The sequence below is a fragment of the Leptonychotes weddellii genome, chromosome 4, assembly GCF_054177405.1.
Source record: "Leptonychotes weddellii isolate Sample4059 chromosome 4, ASM5417740v2, whole genome shotgun sequence".
NCBI classification, from domain to species: domain Eukaryota; kingdom Metazoa; phylum Chordata; class Mammalia; order Carnivora; family Phocidae; genus Leptonychotes; species Leptonychotes weddellii.
In genome coordinates this window covers 126154532-126172703 of record NC_138372.1, presented here as the reverse complement: position 1 = coordinate 126172703, position 18172 = coordinate 126154532, and the positions used below count along the sequence as shown (strand labels likewise).

The following is an 18172-nucleotide window of genomic DNA, read 5'->3' as shown; positions in this document are numbered from 1 at the left end:
AATCGGAGGGGGAGATGAACCATGAGAGACTATGGACCTGAGAAACAAACAGGGTTCTAGAGGGGAGGGGGGAGGGGGAATTGGTTAGCCCGGTGATGGGTATTAAGGAGGGCACGTACTGCATGGAGCACTGGGTGTTATACGATAATAATGGATCGTGGATCACTACATCAAAAATTAATGATGTATTGTATGGTGACTAACATAACATAATAAAATTAAAATAAATAAATAAATAAAGGGATAAATACAAAAAAAAAAATACTCTGTATGAGGGGTGCCTGAGTGGCTCAGTCGGTTAAGTGTCCAACTCTTGATTTCAGCTCAGGTCATGATTTCACGGTTGTGAGATGAAGCCCTGCATCAGGCTCTGTGCTGGGCATGGAGCCCGCTTAAGATTCTCCCTTATTCTCTCTTTCTCCCTCTCTTCTTCCTCACACCCTCTCCCTCTCTAAAAGAAAAATACTCTTGTTTATTACAATGATGAATACATTTGTCCAAAACCACAGAATATAAAACACCAAGAGTGAACCCTAAGGTAAACTATGAACTTTGGGTGATAAGTTCATCATTTGTAATAAATATAGCCTCTGGTGGAACAAGTTGATAATGGAGGAGGCTAAGCATGTTGGGGACAAGGGTTAGAGATTATATGGGAACTCTCTGTACCTTCCTCTCAATTTTGTTGTGAACCCAAAATTACTATAATAGTCTTTCTTAAAAATTAGCAAAATAAACCCACAAAATACTAATGGAGTCATGTAAAACACACACACACACACAGAGGATGTAGCATGTAGGAGGTCCACTGTCAAATTTGGGACAACTTGGCCATCAAAAAGAATAATAATAGTAATAGATTGTAACTTCCACTCCCCAAAATATCCATGAGTCCACAGTGATACTGAAAGAAAGAGAAAGAGAGAAAATGGTTCTTTATGAGAGAATGTAAGCTACTAAATACAGATAAAATGATAGAATCATAAAACAATCATTTTTGCAAGGCCAGTGTAGTATTTGGCTCAGGCAAGGATCAGTAATGGGTGCTAAAACTTCTAGGTGAAATGCTATTGGGATTAGGATATTCACTCAGCCTGGGATTAAGAGACAAAATACATGCCACAACCAAACATAATGTGTGACCCTCAGTTGGATCCTAGGTTGGGAAAAAAGATGCAACTGCGGACAGTTAAAGAAATGTAAATACAGACCACATGTAGGTGATATTATTGAAATGAATTATTGATGTTAATTTTCATAGGTGTGGTGATGATACTGGCAATATTTTAGGAGATGGACGCCAAAGCAGTAGGGCCAAAGTACCTTCATGTCTGCAACTCTCAGACGCCTCAGTCAATAATTGGTGAATCTAGCTGAAGGATGTTTGGGTTCTCATGTTACTACTCTTACAATTTTTTTGTAGGTTTTATTTTTTTCCAAAAAAAGTCTGGGGCAACGGAAACCTTCTAATTCCTCCAGTTAATGAACCATTAGCTTGCTAAATAATCTTTTATAACTAGGTGTGGGTTTTCTCCTTAACAAAGAGCCTCTGTGTCCAGGTTCATAACCATGAAGTGTAAACAAGTAGAGGAAAATTAACACTGACCAGAGAGCCGAGGTTTCGTGACCAAACATGTGGTCATAATCTCCACTTTACTCTTGATTCAATTAGATCCAGTTCAAGCTTCCTTTGAAACAAACCATGCTTAAGTCAGCTCTTCTCTTCAATGATCACACACTGTATGTTATGAGCAGCCCTTGTAAGTTATAACTCTAGCCATAAAAATGTCATTAAGGATGGTAACATATTAAGAAAATACCAAAATATGAATTAATATTATTCTATTAGGGCATATATATACAGACTCTTCCTCTGAGATGCACTTTTTTTCAAGGATTCTTTTTAGAAACTCTGACCGTGAACCCAAGTGGCTATTATCATCTGACTTTTCCTGAGCAGTAAACTGAGATGAACAAGGTTCCTCAGTTACCTAGAGAGGCAGGCCACACAGTTGGGGACATAATCCCAATCTGCAGAGTCCCAAGTCCAAGGTGCTCCAGTCTGTGCCCATTTCCTTCATTCAAGTCCTATGATTTGCACAGCTGGGACTTATTAACCACAGGAATGTCTTATCATTTGGTATGGAAAGTGTTGGTTTTACGGAGCTGATACTATATGGGGGTTTTGATTTCTTTAATTTCCAATTCCTAAGGTTATTTTAAGGTTATCCTAAGGTTAGGATTGCATAATACAATCTCCTAAAGGGGCTGCAGGACTTGCCCAAGTGACCCAGGTTTCATGCCAAGATGGGAATACTCAGACCAAAATTGAAAAGGTAGCTTCAATGAATCACCTCTCAAATCACTTTCCAGATTATAACTTTCAGGAACTGGAGCCAAATATTTTGTCCTGTATTGTCAGACACGAACGTACATTGCCAAAACCCTACCTTCTACATTTTTGTTCTTTTGTTTAATCTCATACAGTCTTCTAACAGGAATTTATCACACCCTATTTTATAGTGTTTCATATCTTATTTGAGCATATTATAAAAGTAAATAAAGTGGGAAAGAGAAAAGGAGAGAGCTAAGATTATTTAAAAGGAAATAAATTTGTATAGACATCAGATCAGTGTTGAAAAGTCTAGATAATTCAGGGCAACATAATTCAACTGTCAAAGAATTTAATTAATCGTAATTAGCTCGGAATAAGCTAATTTGGAAATAAGTCAATTTCACTCTTTTGCTGTCAACTCTTTGCAATATAACGACAGATAGAATAAGGGGTGCTAACAGGCATTCTGTCATCAGAACTTATAAGTCTTACCTCCCCTCTTCTGTCCTCTAGGGAAGGGCAGTCTGTTCTCTCAAGAGCAATAATCCCCATCTCACCATCAAGCAAGGTTTGACAGACCCACACACACACTCCAAGAAGTTCTCTGCCTGGATACCACCATTTGACCACTAAAGATTTGATGCACTAGCCCTACCTAGGAAAACCTCCCACTCCCACCAAACACATACGATCATATCCTTTATAACTTATGGCACCAACTCCTCTTCCTCTTGATCATTGCCATCATCATACTAATATGTTCTAGAATTTCCTCTTGTTGGAGGGAAAATCCCTTCCTGAACATACACCCAGCTCCCATTTGCTGCCCAACCATCCTGTCTGGTGTTCCTTGGGTTCTTCTATACCTAACTGTAGTAGTAAGGTTTCTTCAGAAAAACAGAACCACACACTCTGTGTGTGTGTGTGTGTGTGTGTAAACGAGATTTAGTATAAGGGATTGGCTCACACAGTTATGGAAACTGACAAGTCCTGAGATTTACAGGATGCGTGGGCAAGATGGAAACTCAAAAGAGCCAATGATGTAGCACCAGTCTGAAGGTTGGCAGGCTCAAGAACCGGGAAGAGCCAATGTTTCAGTTCAAGTCTGAGGGCAGGAAAAAGCCAATGTCTCTGTTCAAAAGCAGTCAGGCAGGAGGAATTCTGCTTTACTCAGGAGAGGGTTAGCTTTTTTATTCTATTCAGACCTTCGACTGATTAAGATCCACCCACATTAAGGAGAGCAATTTGCTTTACTCAGTCTACTGGTTTAAATGTTAATTTCATTCAAAAACACCCTCACAGAAATACCCAGGATAATGGCTGACCAAATATCTGAGCATCCTGTGGCCCAATCAAGTTGAGACATAACATTAACCATCATACCAACTTTTAAATTTTAGGGGTTTGGGACTTTCTACTAGGATCCTTATCTCTATATACTCTCATCCTAGGTACTTCCACTTCTATGGACATCATCTACCTAGTTTAGAAATCTATTCCAGCACCATCCAAGAGAAATATAACATAAGTCACAAGTGCAAGCCATATATGTAACTGTAAATTTTCAACCAGTTACATTAAAAATAAGTTTTAAATAAGTGAAGTGTGTTTTAATGGTTTATCTCATTTAACCCCATATATCCAAAATATTACTGTTTTAACATGAATCAATATAAAAAATATTAATGAGTGTGCCAATTATTCATGCATTCTCTCTCAACTTTAAATTCACCATACGTTACCTGCTCTGTGATAATGGAACTTTGAGAATGTCTTCTTTGCAGCAAGCACAATGCTAACCTTTTTTCAATAGAGGGACATTACAGAAGAGGGACTGGTTTCCTGGTGCTGGCAGGCTGCATTTTTGTTTTCTTCTTGCTTCTGCTGGGCTCCTGGCAGAGAGAGGTGTGGGTGGACATGCAGGGGCACAGTGGCCCAGCCTCACCCCAAGAGTGTTTAGTCCTTCAGCAAGTTCACAGCCCTAACCCCAAACCAGTAACCCTCTCCTCGGAACTCCCGAAGGAAACACCACCCATCCCAGCTCTCTTGCCTCCCCACTGGCAGGTAGATGCCTCAACTCCTCTGCACACCTGCCCACCAGCTTCAGGCAGCCTGCTCCATGGATGGTGTTTCCCATGGTGCTTTGGACATAGACACTGCCCTCTAGGTTGTGTATCATCCTGCGGAGACACGGTTCCCAGTGCTGAGTCCCTTTTCACCCCTGCATGCCAGACTTGGCCCACTGAAGCCCAGAGGGGTGTCTCTGCTTGCCTGGCAACTATGGGCCAGCTCTGGTCTGGGCCACCCCATGAACTTCTCTGCCACCCAGTGGGCTGCTACTATTCCTCTCCAGTAATCTGAATCCCAACCTTGGAAGAGAGGCCAACTTCCAAGTTCGTCCTTCCTTGGAAACTCTCCCTTAGCCTAAGGATATTCTTCATAGTTCTCTTACATCTTATTCCTTGTTATAGTTAATAATTCTTTGTGTCAACTTTCCCTGTTAAAATTATCGTATGATTTTTTGTCTCCTGGTTGGACCTTAACTGACACAATTATACCGTTTACATTTTTTTGTCTTACTAGGTCTTCTAAGTCTGATGTGTATTTTGCTCTTAGTAGAATATCTCAGTTCAGGCTAGCCCACCACAAGTGATTGATAGCCACAGGGGGCAAGTGGCTACTATCCTAGGCAGCATCGCTCTAGATCCACTGAACCGTATCCAACTGCTGCAACTTAAGGTGACTGAAATGGAATTAATTATTTCCTCCCCATCCCAGTTTCCTCCCCACAGTTTTCTCTATCTTATTAAATGGCGCCACCATCCACCCAATTGTGCAAGTCAGAAACAATAATCATACCAATTCCTGCTTTCCTCTTTCTCCCTTCCCCTCTAAATTCTGTCTGTTTTAATCCCTAAACAACCAGTTGATATGACAAAGAAAAAAAAAAGAAAACTAAACTATAAACGTGAAACAAGGTTCAAAAGATGAGTAATTTTTAAGAAGTCTTCATGCTATTTCTTCCTGATCAAAATCTCAGCTTCTTAAAAAGTATCAAGACTCCATCTCAATAAGGATGTGGTGAATTTGGCATGCTCATACACTGTTGGTAGAATTATAAAATATATGGTTTTTCTGAAAACAATTTGGTAATTTAAATCAAGTATTCTAAGTGTTTATAACTTTAGGTTTTATTCCTAGGCATGCTCCCCAAGAAAATATTAGGAGATCCTCTCAAAGGTTTATGTACAAAGATGTTCATCACAATGTATTTATAATAGAAAAAAAATCTAGAGACAACAGAATATCAATGATAAGAAGAGAGTTGAAGTAACTTATTGTATATCAAAAAGATGTAATTTCAGAAAGACATAAATATATTTTCAATATACTTATTAATAAGTACGTTTATATTTATAGATTACAAATTTTTAGCTGGAAAGAAATTCCAATTTTTAATAAATAACATAGCATAACTGCTTATGTTACTTAGGAAAAAAAGCTGCAAAGAAATATATTTGTGAAAATCTGTGTGGTAGAACTTATTCATTGTTCAGAACATTTATTAGATTACCTTTAGATGCTAGGCTGTTTTGGGGCACCTGGGTGATGCAGTTGGTTAAGAATCTGACTCTTGGTTTAGGTTCAGGTCCTGATCTCAGGGTCATGAGATCAAGCCTCGTCTTGGGCTCTGCACTCCGCATGGAGTCTGCTTAAGATTCTCCTTACCTCTGCCCCTCCCCACCTAAAATAAATAAATACATAAATAAGGGGCGCCTGGGTGGCTCAGTTGGTTAAGCGTCTGCCTTCGGCTCAGGTCATGATCCCAGCGTCCTGGGATCGGGCCCCACATTGGGCTCCCTGCTCAGTGGGGAGCCTGCTTTTCTCTCTCCCTCTGCCTGCTGCTCTGCCTACTTGTGCTATCTCTCTGTCAAATAAATAAATAAAATCTTTAAAAACAAATAAATACATAAATCTTTTTTTGAAAAAAGTGCTAGGCAGTTTTAGGCACAAGGAATATAGCTGCTGCACTAGTCAGCCTCCAAGATAGTCTTCAAGGATCCTCACCTCCTGGCATTTAATTCTTTGTGTAGTTTCCTTCCTTCCTGAATAGGATGGGCACATACGAATAATAAAACGGAGTGGAAGTGATAGCGTATGCCTTCTGAGTCTAGGTCATAAAAGACACTGCAGTTTCTCCCTTGCTCTCTTGGATCACTCAGCCTGGAAGTAACCAGCTTCCGCATCATGAGAATACTCAGACAGACCTATGGAGAGGTCCTCCTGGAGAGGATTTCAGCATCCTGGCACCTGTCAGCACCAACCTATAGCCACGCGAGTGAGTCGTTTTGCAAGTAGATCCCTCAGCCTCCAGTCAAGCCTTCAGATGACTGTTTCTCCAGCCAACAGCCAACTGAACCTCAGGAAAGACCCTGAGCCAGAACCATCAAGCCAAACCCCTCCCAAATTCCATACCCACTAAAATTATGAGATAATAAATGAGGATTGTTGTTGTGAGTGACTAAATTTTGGAGTGATTTGTTACACATTAGAAAACTAATATAGCAGCAAACAAACAAAACCAGATAGAAGGCTCTGCCTGTACGGAGCTTACATTCTAGCAGGAGGAGACAGATAAAAAACAAAATGAATAAATATATGGTATGCTATGGGGCAATAATGGGATAGCAGAGAAGGAATGTAGGAGGACTTGGAACTTTATAGAAGTAGTCACGGAAGCCCTCACAGAAAAGAAGACATCAAGAGAAGATCTGAAGAATGTGAGAAAGGAGCCTTGCAGATATTTAGGAGAGTGCTCCAGGCAGAAGGGTCAAGAAGGAGGAACACAGCTAGCATGGAATACAGAACAGTAAGAAAGCAGTAGGAGCAGAGGGAGGTCACATATGGCTTCAAAGGCCATAGTAAGCACTTTGGCTTTTATTCTGACTGATGTGGGGAACTTTGGGGATTTTGAGCTGAGGAATGACATGATTTGATTAACATTTTAGCAGGATTCCTCTGGCCACGGGGTTTGCATAGAGATTAAAGCAGGGGAACCAGCTAGAAAGCTGTTACAATAACCCATTTGAGAGGAAGATGATGGAGAGTAAAATCAGAATGTAATCATTGCTGGTTATTTGTTTTCTTCTTTATACTTTTCTGAACTTTCCATTTCTAAAATGACTCTTCATGACTTTTCTAATCCAAAAGAAAATCAAGTCTTTAAGGAGCCAAATGTTTGTAAGAACTTTTAGTCTTCAGTATTTTTTGTTTGTTAAAATATAGATGCCCATGTAATTCTTAGTAGGATTTCAGCAAACAGTGTTGCTATCAAACAACACAAAGAAAAAAGTCAAAAACTGTCGACTTTAGTCTGTGTGGACTCTGAACATAACAATTTCAGCTGAAAAACGAAATTATTTTTGAGCTTTATACAGCGTGAGTATTTGCATTATCAACTAAACTTGATAATTACAAAGCACAGCATCCTTTCCCTTTTTACTTTTAAATACTGTTGAAATTTGGAGTGTCAAATTGTAATTAAACAGCACACTGCCTTCTTTGCCTTTGCCAGTTTTCTGAGTTTTAAACATGCACCTGCTAAATATTCCACAATTCCTGTAATTTTTAACCATTACTTGGATTTTAACCAAGCATCATAAAAAATGTGAAAGGACTTCATGTACCCTTTGAATAGTTTTATTGCCTTAGGACTATGTATTTGAGCATTCTTTTTTTTTTTTTTAAAGATTTTATTTATTTATTTGACAGAGAGAGACACAGCGAGAGAGGGAACACAAGCAGGGGGAGGGGGAGAGGGAGAAGCAGGCTTCCCGCGGAGCAGGGAGCCTGATGCGGGGCTCGATCCCAGGACCCTGAGATCATGACCTGAGCCGAAGGCAGACACTCAACGACTGAGCCACCCAGGCGCCCCATATTTGAGCATTCTTAACCTCAAATATTTCATATACAAGCCCTCCTTTGTGACTATAATTAGTTTAGTTTCAGGGTTTCTAGGCACTGGGCCAGGGGATTACCCCGGATAAAAATCTGTTCAATTAAATTAAAACATATTGGTTGAGCATCTAGCATTCCTGAGGAAGAGTGTGACAAGAAGATAAAAAGAAGTGTTCTTCTAGCTATTTTTAGTCATGGTAAAGGTGATAGGGCTTTAAAGTCATTTTTAGTATATTGGCTACAATATCTTGCTTGCTTTTTTACGCTTCAGGGAATTTTATTTCATTTAGCAAATGTTTATGCCATACCTCCCGTGCATTGGAAATGGTGACACAAAGGTGATTGAGTAATAGACTGGCCCTTGAAGAGTACAGGGACTAGTCGAGAGACAAACATGCATACAAGTAATATGTTTGAATTATAGAAAATATATAGTGAAATGCTAAAGCCTGTGACCTACCTCCTGCAGCTTTATAATACTTGCAGAAGTGAATCATTTTTACTTCCCCCAAAAGGGTTAATGGTCTCTTTTCATTTCTTGGTTCTAACCCTCCAGATGTTTCCAGGAATTTGACCTAGTTAGAAAGGTAGAGGGTCCTGTCTGTTCTGCTCCACTTTCTTATATAGACTGTGTTATAGATATATTTATTCTTAGCCTAAAATTAAATGCTTCTGTCACTGAGGGGTTAGAGAGAAAAAGAATCCCTATTTCCATAATCAACCATGAACATTTTCATGATCTAATTGGCCCCTCACAAGAAATGCAGATTCATTGGAAGGTAGCTTTACTATTTACTTGGCCCACAAAGAAACTATACAGCAAGGCAAAATGCATATCATTTTTATTGACTGTTTTTCATGCACTGATACTCAGGGGAGCTATAGCAAGTGCTCTGCTATCCCAGGTTCTCTGTCATTTACTTCCTGAACCCCTGACTCCTTGCCTGCCACCGTGCCTTCTTCCAACCTACTTTCATGCTGCCAACTAAATTAGTTCCCTATAACAAGCCATATGATGTGTGTGTGTGCGTGTGTGTGTGTGTGTGTGTGTGTAGGTGTAGGTGTGGAGGGAAGGGGAATCCTTCATTGCCTATAGAATAAAAATCCAAACTTTGCTATCTGCTTTTTTTTCTCTTCTTTCCCTCTTTCACTTTCTCTTTCTCCCTTCCTTCCTCCCTCCCTTCCTTCCTTCCTTTCTCCCTTCCTTCCTTCCTTCCATCCATCATAATTAAGTCTAAAAGACATTAGGTCTTAATAAGGGAGGGGACATGGCAGCATCTTAGGGAAAGTCAGAGCCTGAGCAGGGTAAGGAAACCATTTCTGCAGGTGGCAGCCGCCAGAGTGGATGATTCAGTGGATGGTGTGAGCCCAGTGGGGCTGAGGGGGGCACCTGCATGAAGTCGGGGTGGGAGAGGTGGCAACAGTGAAGGAAGATTGGTTACTAACAGGAAGATAAATCAAATGAGTGATTAGCACTTATATTTAGAATAATATATGTAGAATAATATATGTAGGAAGCCAGGTTTCTCACTGATGGAGAAATAAATTACAAAAATGAAAAGGTAGGAAACTAAAATAAATCCTATGGTATTCAATTCGAATTGGACATACTGGCATAAACTCACAGTTTTACATATAGAAATAAATACAGTTGGTGAGGTGTGTGAACATGTATAGATAGGTAGACAGCCAAACAGGATGTACATCCATGCATATATTGCGTAGATCTGCCCACTGAGGCCTAGAAGCATCAATATTCCAGAGCTTGGCTTCTAAATATTATTCTGCACTAAAAGGAACCAGGGCTCCATGGAGAAATGACTAATTCTGGGACTTGGGATGTATAGGTCCAAAATGAACCTGGAGTGCTTTGCTGTGCCAAAAAGTAAGAAGGTGGTCAAAGAAGGACGGGGACAAATCAAAAGGATATATGTGAAGGAGCACTCACTGGCCAAATGTGAATGTCAAAAGAAATTATGATAATAAAATAGCAACCATGAATAAAATAGCAACCATGAGCCTGTACTAATATAAATAACTAAGTGAATAAATAAACGGAAAGAGAACAAAGTTTTTACTTACAATGGAATCTTAACTGATGACTTTGGAAGGAATGACAGATATAAAAATTACAATTTGGGAATCAATACAGTAATAATTAATTTATCCAAGAAACATCGAGTACCAAAACTGGCATGAAAGTTTGATGAGGAATGGGATATTGGCATAGTTTCAAATTGCTCTTCACAAAATACTCATTGATTAAAAGGGGGAAAGGAGTAAGTCCGTAGTGGAGAAACTTGGCAAAAAAATCTTAAGCAACCAAAGTTAACATCCCCATAATGGGACAAATCTAAATCACGAACCACCTGATGGGATGCAATGGGACCACAGCATCACTTTTGTGGGATTTCTGTTCACCTCCTTTCCCAAAAGTATATCCTGAATCAAATTATGAGGAAACAGAAAAACTCCCAGTTATGAAACATTCTACAAAATAGTCAGACTTATTTTTAAAAGTGTCAGACTATTGTGATTGAATGAAACTGAGCAGTGGGTAGAATAAAGTTGAATCAATGAAACAAGTTTATCATAAAGTATCATCTATACAAGATTGGCTTTGTTCCAATAAAGGGCTATGAGATTTGTTATGAATGGTTTGTTATTTTTTATGTGTGCTCTCATTTTCCTTTTCTCCCTAACCATCATCCCTGTTTACTTGTTGAATTGCTTTCAAGACAGTTCTTTGAGGACCAGATCTGCATACAGAACTCTGCATTGCTGAGTTTAATAAAACAGGAAAACTAAGGTTTCTGAAAAATGTTTTCTCCACTTATTTAGTTCATCTTTAAGGTCGTTAGAAAAACTGGAAATATATTTGCATGTATTTTTAAAGACTTGAAAACTTGAAGTTTTTTTTTTCTTTATATAAGATTCATTTGGTTCATAAGTAAATGGCTTTTAGAAAATTAGCATAATCCTTTCTTTTGTCCTAATAATATCTTGTGCTCTCATGCTTTGTATTTTATTAATTCTGCACAATACTCCTGTGAAGTAGGTTGGACAGGAGTAAAGACTCTTTCAGGCACAAATGATTTAAAAAAAAAAAAACCCAAGACAATTTAAGCCAATAAAACAATGTTTTTGCTTAGGTAACTGAGAAGTCTAGGGATAGATCTTTCTTCCATCTATGGCTAAATCCAGACTCAAATGACATCATCAGGGTCCTGTGTTCTATTGTTCAGGTCTGTTTTCTTTTATATGTTGCCCTCATTCTCTCCCACTGCAGACATGTCTCCTGCAAGTTGCTGGAGAAGATGCTTAACAACAGCCTTAGTTTCACATCATCCCAATACAAAGACACTAAATGCAGGAGACAGCATTCTTCACTAGCTCTAGTTGAAAAGTCTTTAGAGGATGACTGTAATTATCAGCTCAACCAGGACCACTTAATGGGAGAAGAAGGGTTCCCCGGAAAGGATGCTGAGCAGATAATGATTGTTCTCTGGAGTGGGCATATCCTCTGGTCATCTACATATGGGAAAGGGAAGCACAGAAAAATGAAGTAACTTCTTCATAATCACACTATTAATTGGTGAGAAAGGTAAACCAGAAATCCATGACTCCTCACTCACCACAGATAATGCCTCTGCTCTTGCCTGTATTCCTTTGGTGTATGTATCTTTATTTCACCATTTCAAATTAAAAAAACCGGGCCCATAAGTTTTCATAAATACTATAATGTCATTCCATTACATCTATTTATTTGTCTTCCATATATACATCAAAAACTTCACATTCAAGGAACCATACTTATACCTGCCTTATTTGCTTCAATATTTGTGGATAACTCAGGCTTGGTAAAAAGATCTGTAGCTTTGGTTTTTATGTAGATTTATGTAGCTTTGGTTTTGCCCCCACACATTATGGGCACTTTATACCAGCATTTTAAGGTGTTTTTTAAAAAGTCACTCTTAGAATACAAAATTTGAATAAACATACATTGACAGGTAATTATTCCTCTTTCCTCAATATATTCCCTAATTTTGTGATGAACATAAACATAACAACATGATTTACTATAAAAGTGTCTCATCTTCCTATAAGCAGGCCAGTGGCTGATTTGGAGGAAAGAAAATTTGACCCAGGGCCAACCCACACAGATCCTAGTTTGGTTTTGTCCATTACTAGTTTCGTGGACGCCAGCCAATGGCTTAAAATATGAGCCTTAGTAATATTCTCCTTGCAAAAGGGGAGTGGTATTGTGGTCTTATTTTGATACTTAGAGTGTAGGCTAAATTCTTGTAAGTAATAAACTGATACATGTTAGTACTTCTACATTTGTTTAAAATCTGGCTTTTCTTACGAACTCATCAAAATAAATAGAGAAACATGGGAAAACTGTTACTTTAATGGAGAGCTCCTCTTGGTAGAATTGAGTCACTTTTCTAGACAACTCAAAATGTCTTTTTTTTTTTTTAAGATTTTATTTATTTATTTGACAGAGAGAGACACAGCAAGAGAGCGAACACAAGCAGGGGGAGTGGGAGAGGGAGAAGCAGGCTTCCCGCCGAGCAGGGAGCCCGATGCGGGGCTCGATCCCAGGACCCTGGGATCATGACCTGAGCCGAAGGCAGATGCTTAACGACTGAGCCAGGGGCCCCTCAACTCAAAAATGTCTTAATTGAGAAATACAAACTGACACAACCGGAAGGCAAAAAAAAATGTTTCTTCTAAGGTTCTCTACGTTCCCTGATACTTGTTTTCTTTTTATATTTTCTTGTGCCTGTGCTGTGCTGTTAGAAATTCTCTTTTTGAAGCAAGGAAAAGAGAAAAGCATCTTTCGTTCATTACAAACGTTCCCTTCGGAGATTATAGCTCCGGATCTCTCCCAGCCGCAAGGTTCTCTGCACCCCCAGCCGAGCCCCGGACGCAATCCAGCGGCGCACATCGCCACCTGCTGGGAACCTGGGCAGAGCCAGGCAGGCGTCTGCGGCTGAGGGCTGACTTGGTGACGGACTTCGCGGCTCGGAACCTCAGAAACGCCTCAGTGCTTTCTGTATACACCTACCCGCCCGGGAAGTCCAGACTTGGCTGCATCCCCAACGCCCTTAGCTTGCCGGAGCCGAGTACTGGTCCTCAATCCTGCCTAAGGTAAGGGACGCTCTTGGGGCGGGATTTCCCATGGTGGGTGGAACTTCGCCCTAGAGGCGGGGCTTCGCTATGTTTAGAAGACACAGTAGAGAGTTAGCTCTGTGGGCGGGGCTACGTTACGAGGGCGGGAACCCGCTCGTGAGCGGAATTACGTTCGGTGGGCGGGGCTTCGTCTGGGCAGGCCAGTGTTCTGTGGGTGAGACTCCGCTGGGTGGGTAGGGCTTCGTCCGGTGGGCGGAACTACGGCCTGTGGGAGGAATTTTGATTGGCTCCTTCCTCCCCACCTCCGGAACTTCCTGAAGATCTGCGTGTAGATGGTGTCAGCCGGAGCGTGAGTTGCTGCACGAGGGTATTGAGGGTATGGGGAGAGGTTAATAAATTTTCTGGCAGACTGGCGTGTAGTTTTCGGGGCTTGGGACTGGACTGGTGGGTCTCGTGCCAGTGAGGCCCGGAGGCTGGGCTCTGTCGCGCGCTGCCTCCCTCAGGCAACCCTAGTGGGCAGCGGGCCCGCTGGCCCAGGCCTGAAACCCCGGTGCCTTTTGGGCCTTAAGCCCTTGTCAGGGTACCAGTTTTTCGTTGTGTCTCTTGTCATCCCAATTTTCACGTTGCTGTCAGAGAATTTCAATATTGCCCCACCCCCAGGGTATTCCCGTCTCCATGAACCTTTCTCAAGTCCACTACTCTGGTGGACTCCTCCCTCTTGTGTCCCTTTGTATGCTGCCTCTAGCAAGACATATCATGTATCTGTGTTTGTATCACACACATATATGTATATCACTTTTTCTATGTCTATCACTTTTATACCACTCCTGGCACATCGTAAGTTATTAATGAATACTAGATAAGTGATTGGATTTTGCTTACTATTTTAAGGATTTTAGATTATTTAATTGGGGGGATATGATGTGTATTTTCTACTTCCTCTGTAGTAATCATGAGTTTCCTGTGTTCATGTTTGTTTGTTTAAGTAGGAGTACCATTGGTGTTTACAAGCATTGCTGTCCCTAAGTAGTTTACTGAAGCTAGATACTGAAGGAGGATATAAATTTCAGTCGAGAGATACAAGTTGAGCAAAGGAAAGAAAGGAATATGCAGAGTGTCTTCAGAGAGCAATTAGTACTCTAGGATGGGTGTGTACAGAGAGGTGGCAGGAGATATGTTTGACATATTTATCCTAAATTTGGGGTTCCGGCATTATACCAGGACAAAGCACACTGCCCCTAATGCATTAGAAGAGTCATTCAAAGTTTTTAATATTGGGAAGGTTCATCACATAGCACTAGGCATAGACTTGAATGCAGATGACTTAAGCCAGGGTTTGGCAATCTTTCTGCAAAGGGCCAGATAATAAATATTATTTGTTAAATAAATACATATTAGGCATTGTAGGCCACAGTTGTAGCAGGAAGGTAGCCGTAGACAATACATAACCAAATGGACATAGCTGTGTTCTACCAAAACTTTACTTAGAGACAGGTGCCTGACCTAATTTGGTCCGTTGGTATAGATTGCCAATCTATGGTCTAACCAAATGGACCTAGGGACTATAGGAGTAATCCGGTCCTAAACTAGTCAGTACTACATTATGTTCACTTATACATGAGAAGCCATATCACATAATGTTAGCTCTGGATCTAGTCTCCCCGGCTTTGAATCCTATCATTTCTTGATTACTAACTGTGTGACATTGGGCAAATTAACCTCTTTGCATCAGTTTTATATGTAAAATGGGGATAATAGTACCTCCCACAAAGTTATGCAGAGTACATTAGTTAAAGCACATAAAATGTTCACATAGTGCTTATACACATACTATAAGCTCAATAAATCTTAACTATTAATATTTTTAAAATTTTCTCATATGCATTGTTAAAGCAGGTTTGAGACATGTTTCTAAGGTAGGATTTATAGGCTTAGTGTGTGTTTAGCTATAGAGCAAAGAAAATATGTAAAGTTTCAAGAGCCGTTCACATAGAGGTGATGTGGAAGTTGTGAAAGTAATTAAAGGTAGGAAGTCAGGATTAAGGACTGATTTTGAAGAAGTGTACATAGGAGAGAAAGTGGGGCAAGTAAAAAGGAATGAAAAAGGAAGGAGATAGGAGTCCATCCTAACGTATGATAGGAACCAGAATGGTATATGTAAACCAGCAGGATGGATGGTGATGGTTAACATTGTCAGATGCTACAGAGAGCTGAGAAAGCAATTGTGTTGATAGTATTAACGAATTCAACCAGCAGAAATTAACGTGGTACTTCCTATGGGCCAAGTATTAGAGACAAAAGAATTAGATAGATACATACTCTGCACTCAAATAGCAGAAAACCTGGTAGTGACAAAAGACATGGAAATAATTTAATACATGCAGCAACTTTAAAAATAATCAGGAATAAAATGGAATTTCTTAGACTAAATTGGTAGCTTTACTTTAAAAACTTAAATTCATTTATAGTTCATAAATGTGGGCAGCTTAATTGAGCTCCTTTTCTTTTTTCCCTAGACAATGGCCAAGAACAAACTAAGAGGGCAGAAGTCCAGGAATGTATTTCATATAGCCAGCCAAAAAAACTTTAAGTCTAAAAACAAAGCAAAACCAGTTACTACTAATCTTAAGAAGGTGAGTATTAGTTACATATTCTGATTCTATTGTTTACAGGCAAAGCATAGTTGTAAAGCCACTGGAAAACTGAATGCTATTATTTAAAACAGTTTCTTAGCCTTTCTCACAAAGGCAAGATGATTTCAAACATTTATTTTTTTAAAAAATGAAAAAAATTACCTCGTTTTCTTGATGTAGATGTATGAAAAGAAAAAGGCACTTTAATTGCAAATGCATGAGGCTCCAAAGAACAGTTTTTGTTTGTTTTTTTTAAAGATTTTATCCAAAGAACAGTTTTAAGTTTTATCAGAGCATAGAAATTATCAAAAACCATGGTATGGGAAACAGTTCATATGTCTGAACTCAAATATATTCAAGAACCTCTTAACAGAAGCAAGACATAAGATACTTTCTTTCTTAAAATGCAAAATTTGAAAAGAAAGGAGTTTCTCTTTTTTTTGTTTTTTTTTTCTTTTCAAAATATTTGAGAAATGGGAAATTTATTCAAGGTTAAGTAGATTCTTTAAGAAAATTCTTCAAGAAATGTTTTCAAGTTTAAGTAGTAGGAGGAGTCAGCTCTTCAGGACTTAGTAATTGTCATAGTAGTCATAGAAATGTAACATTTTATCTTTCAGTTTTCATGAACTACCTAAATCAAGCCTTTTGATCAAGGATTTTTATGACTTAATAAATGCTACAAAGAAAATAAAGCTAGGTGATATGATATGGGTAGGGAGTGACAATTTTACATAGGATTATCTTCAAAGTTGACATTGAAGCCAAAATCCAGATGATAACGAGCAAGTAATCGAAAGTTTTGTTAAGTGTTAGGAGCAGTATATTCTAGGCAGAGAATAGCAAATACAAAGGCCCCAAGCTAGGGAAAAACTTCGTGTATTTGACTGACAGGAGATCATTTTGTTCAAATAGGAGTACTAGAAGCTTTATGTATGCTAATGGAAAGATCTAAGAGAGGGAAATCTGGATAGGCAGGCTGGTTGGAGAAATGATCAAACGGTTTTCTCAGAAAATGGCCTAACTTACTAAATGGAGGTTGTAAGATTGCCAGGCACTATATAAATGGTAAATTAAAGTTTGTGGTCATGAACTTAAAGTGAAGCCAGCCAGTCAGTCATGATTTCCTCCAGATTCAGTTTTAGGCTCAGAAAAAGCTGTCAGTTGAGTTTAACTAGGTTGCCAAGCAGGTTTGATTAAGGGAGAGAAGAGAAGGAAAGTAAAGAGAGTGTAAAGAAGTGATTGATTAAATAATGGTCATGGAATCTGTGCCTATACCAAATCTACATATGAGGTATGTCCACATAATTCTTATTTTTAAAAAACCAGAACCTTTGTCTAAAATTTCCCAATAAGACCATAAGAATTTTTGTGTGAATTTTCCCCACAAATGGGTAGGGCTGATGAATTTTTAGGTTTAACAAGGTTAAATTAAAGTTGGATATATTATATCATTAATGGTTACAAGATTGTAGATTAATGCCTTTTTTCTTTTTTAAAAGATAAACATTGTGAATGATGAAAAAGTTAACAGAGTGAATAAAGCTTTTGTAGATATACAAAAGGAACTTGCCCATTTCTCAAAAGGCCTTTCCCTTGAACCTTTGCAGAAACAGCTGGTGAGTAGAAATCAGTTCCTTTTGTTATGGCTAATAAATTAAACTCCCAACTTTTTAAAGCCAGGAAGTTGAATGTATTTTAGTATTTGGATCTCTACTATACTTGGCCTTTTAGTATATGCAGCATATTGAGTCATAGTCAGACTCTAAAACCTCGAGTCCAAATATGAGAATTTATTGTTTTACTTCTCAAGGTAGGACTAGAAGAAATTAAGTTAGATAATAGATTATATACAAGTCATTTTTGTTCACTACTGTTATCTACATTTTAAAATACAATATTTTTCTCCCTTCAGATTCCTCAGCAGTGTCGTGAAAACGAACCAGTTAATGTTGATGAAGCGACAAGATTAATGGCTCAGTTGTAATACACTGGAGATACAGCAGATACCCCAAAAAGACCAATAAATTAAATGTTTTATACAGTTTTATTTTTAAAAATCTTGTTAATGTACAGGCATTGGCACATTTTTAAAACACTACATAAACAGATC

General features: G+C 39.0%; 1 protein-coding gene across 6 annotated transcripts; it reads left to right on the top strand.

Moving 5' to 3' along the window:
- The first annotated feature begins 13292 nt into the window (after positions 1-13292).
- RBIS (ribosomal biogenesis factor) lies at positions 13293-18119 on the top strand. Of its 6 annotated transcripts, none has more exons than XM_081816202.1 (4): positions 13293-13447; positions 15946-16062; positions 17562-17678; positions 17975-18119. In XM_081816202.1, the coding sequence occupies exons 2-4, from the start codon at positions 15949-15951 to the stop codon at positions 18044-18046; spliced, it is 303 nt and encodes a 100-aa protein (XP_081672328.1). In that variant the 5' UTR covers positions 13293-13447; positions 15946-15948; the 3' UTR covers positions 18047-18119. The 6 variants fall into 6 exon arrangements, with proteins under 6 accessions (XP_081672328.1, XP_006727189.1, XP_081672330.1 ...); XM_006727126.3 differs by lacking the exon at positions 13293-13447 and adding an exon at positions 13694-13796; XM_031024921.2 differs by lacking the exon at positions 13293-13447 and adding an exon at positions 13713-13778.
- Positions 18120-18172: the final 53 nt, after the last annotated feature.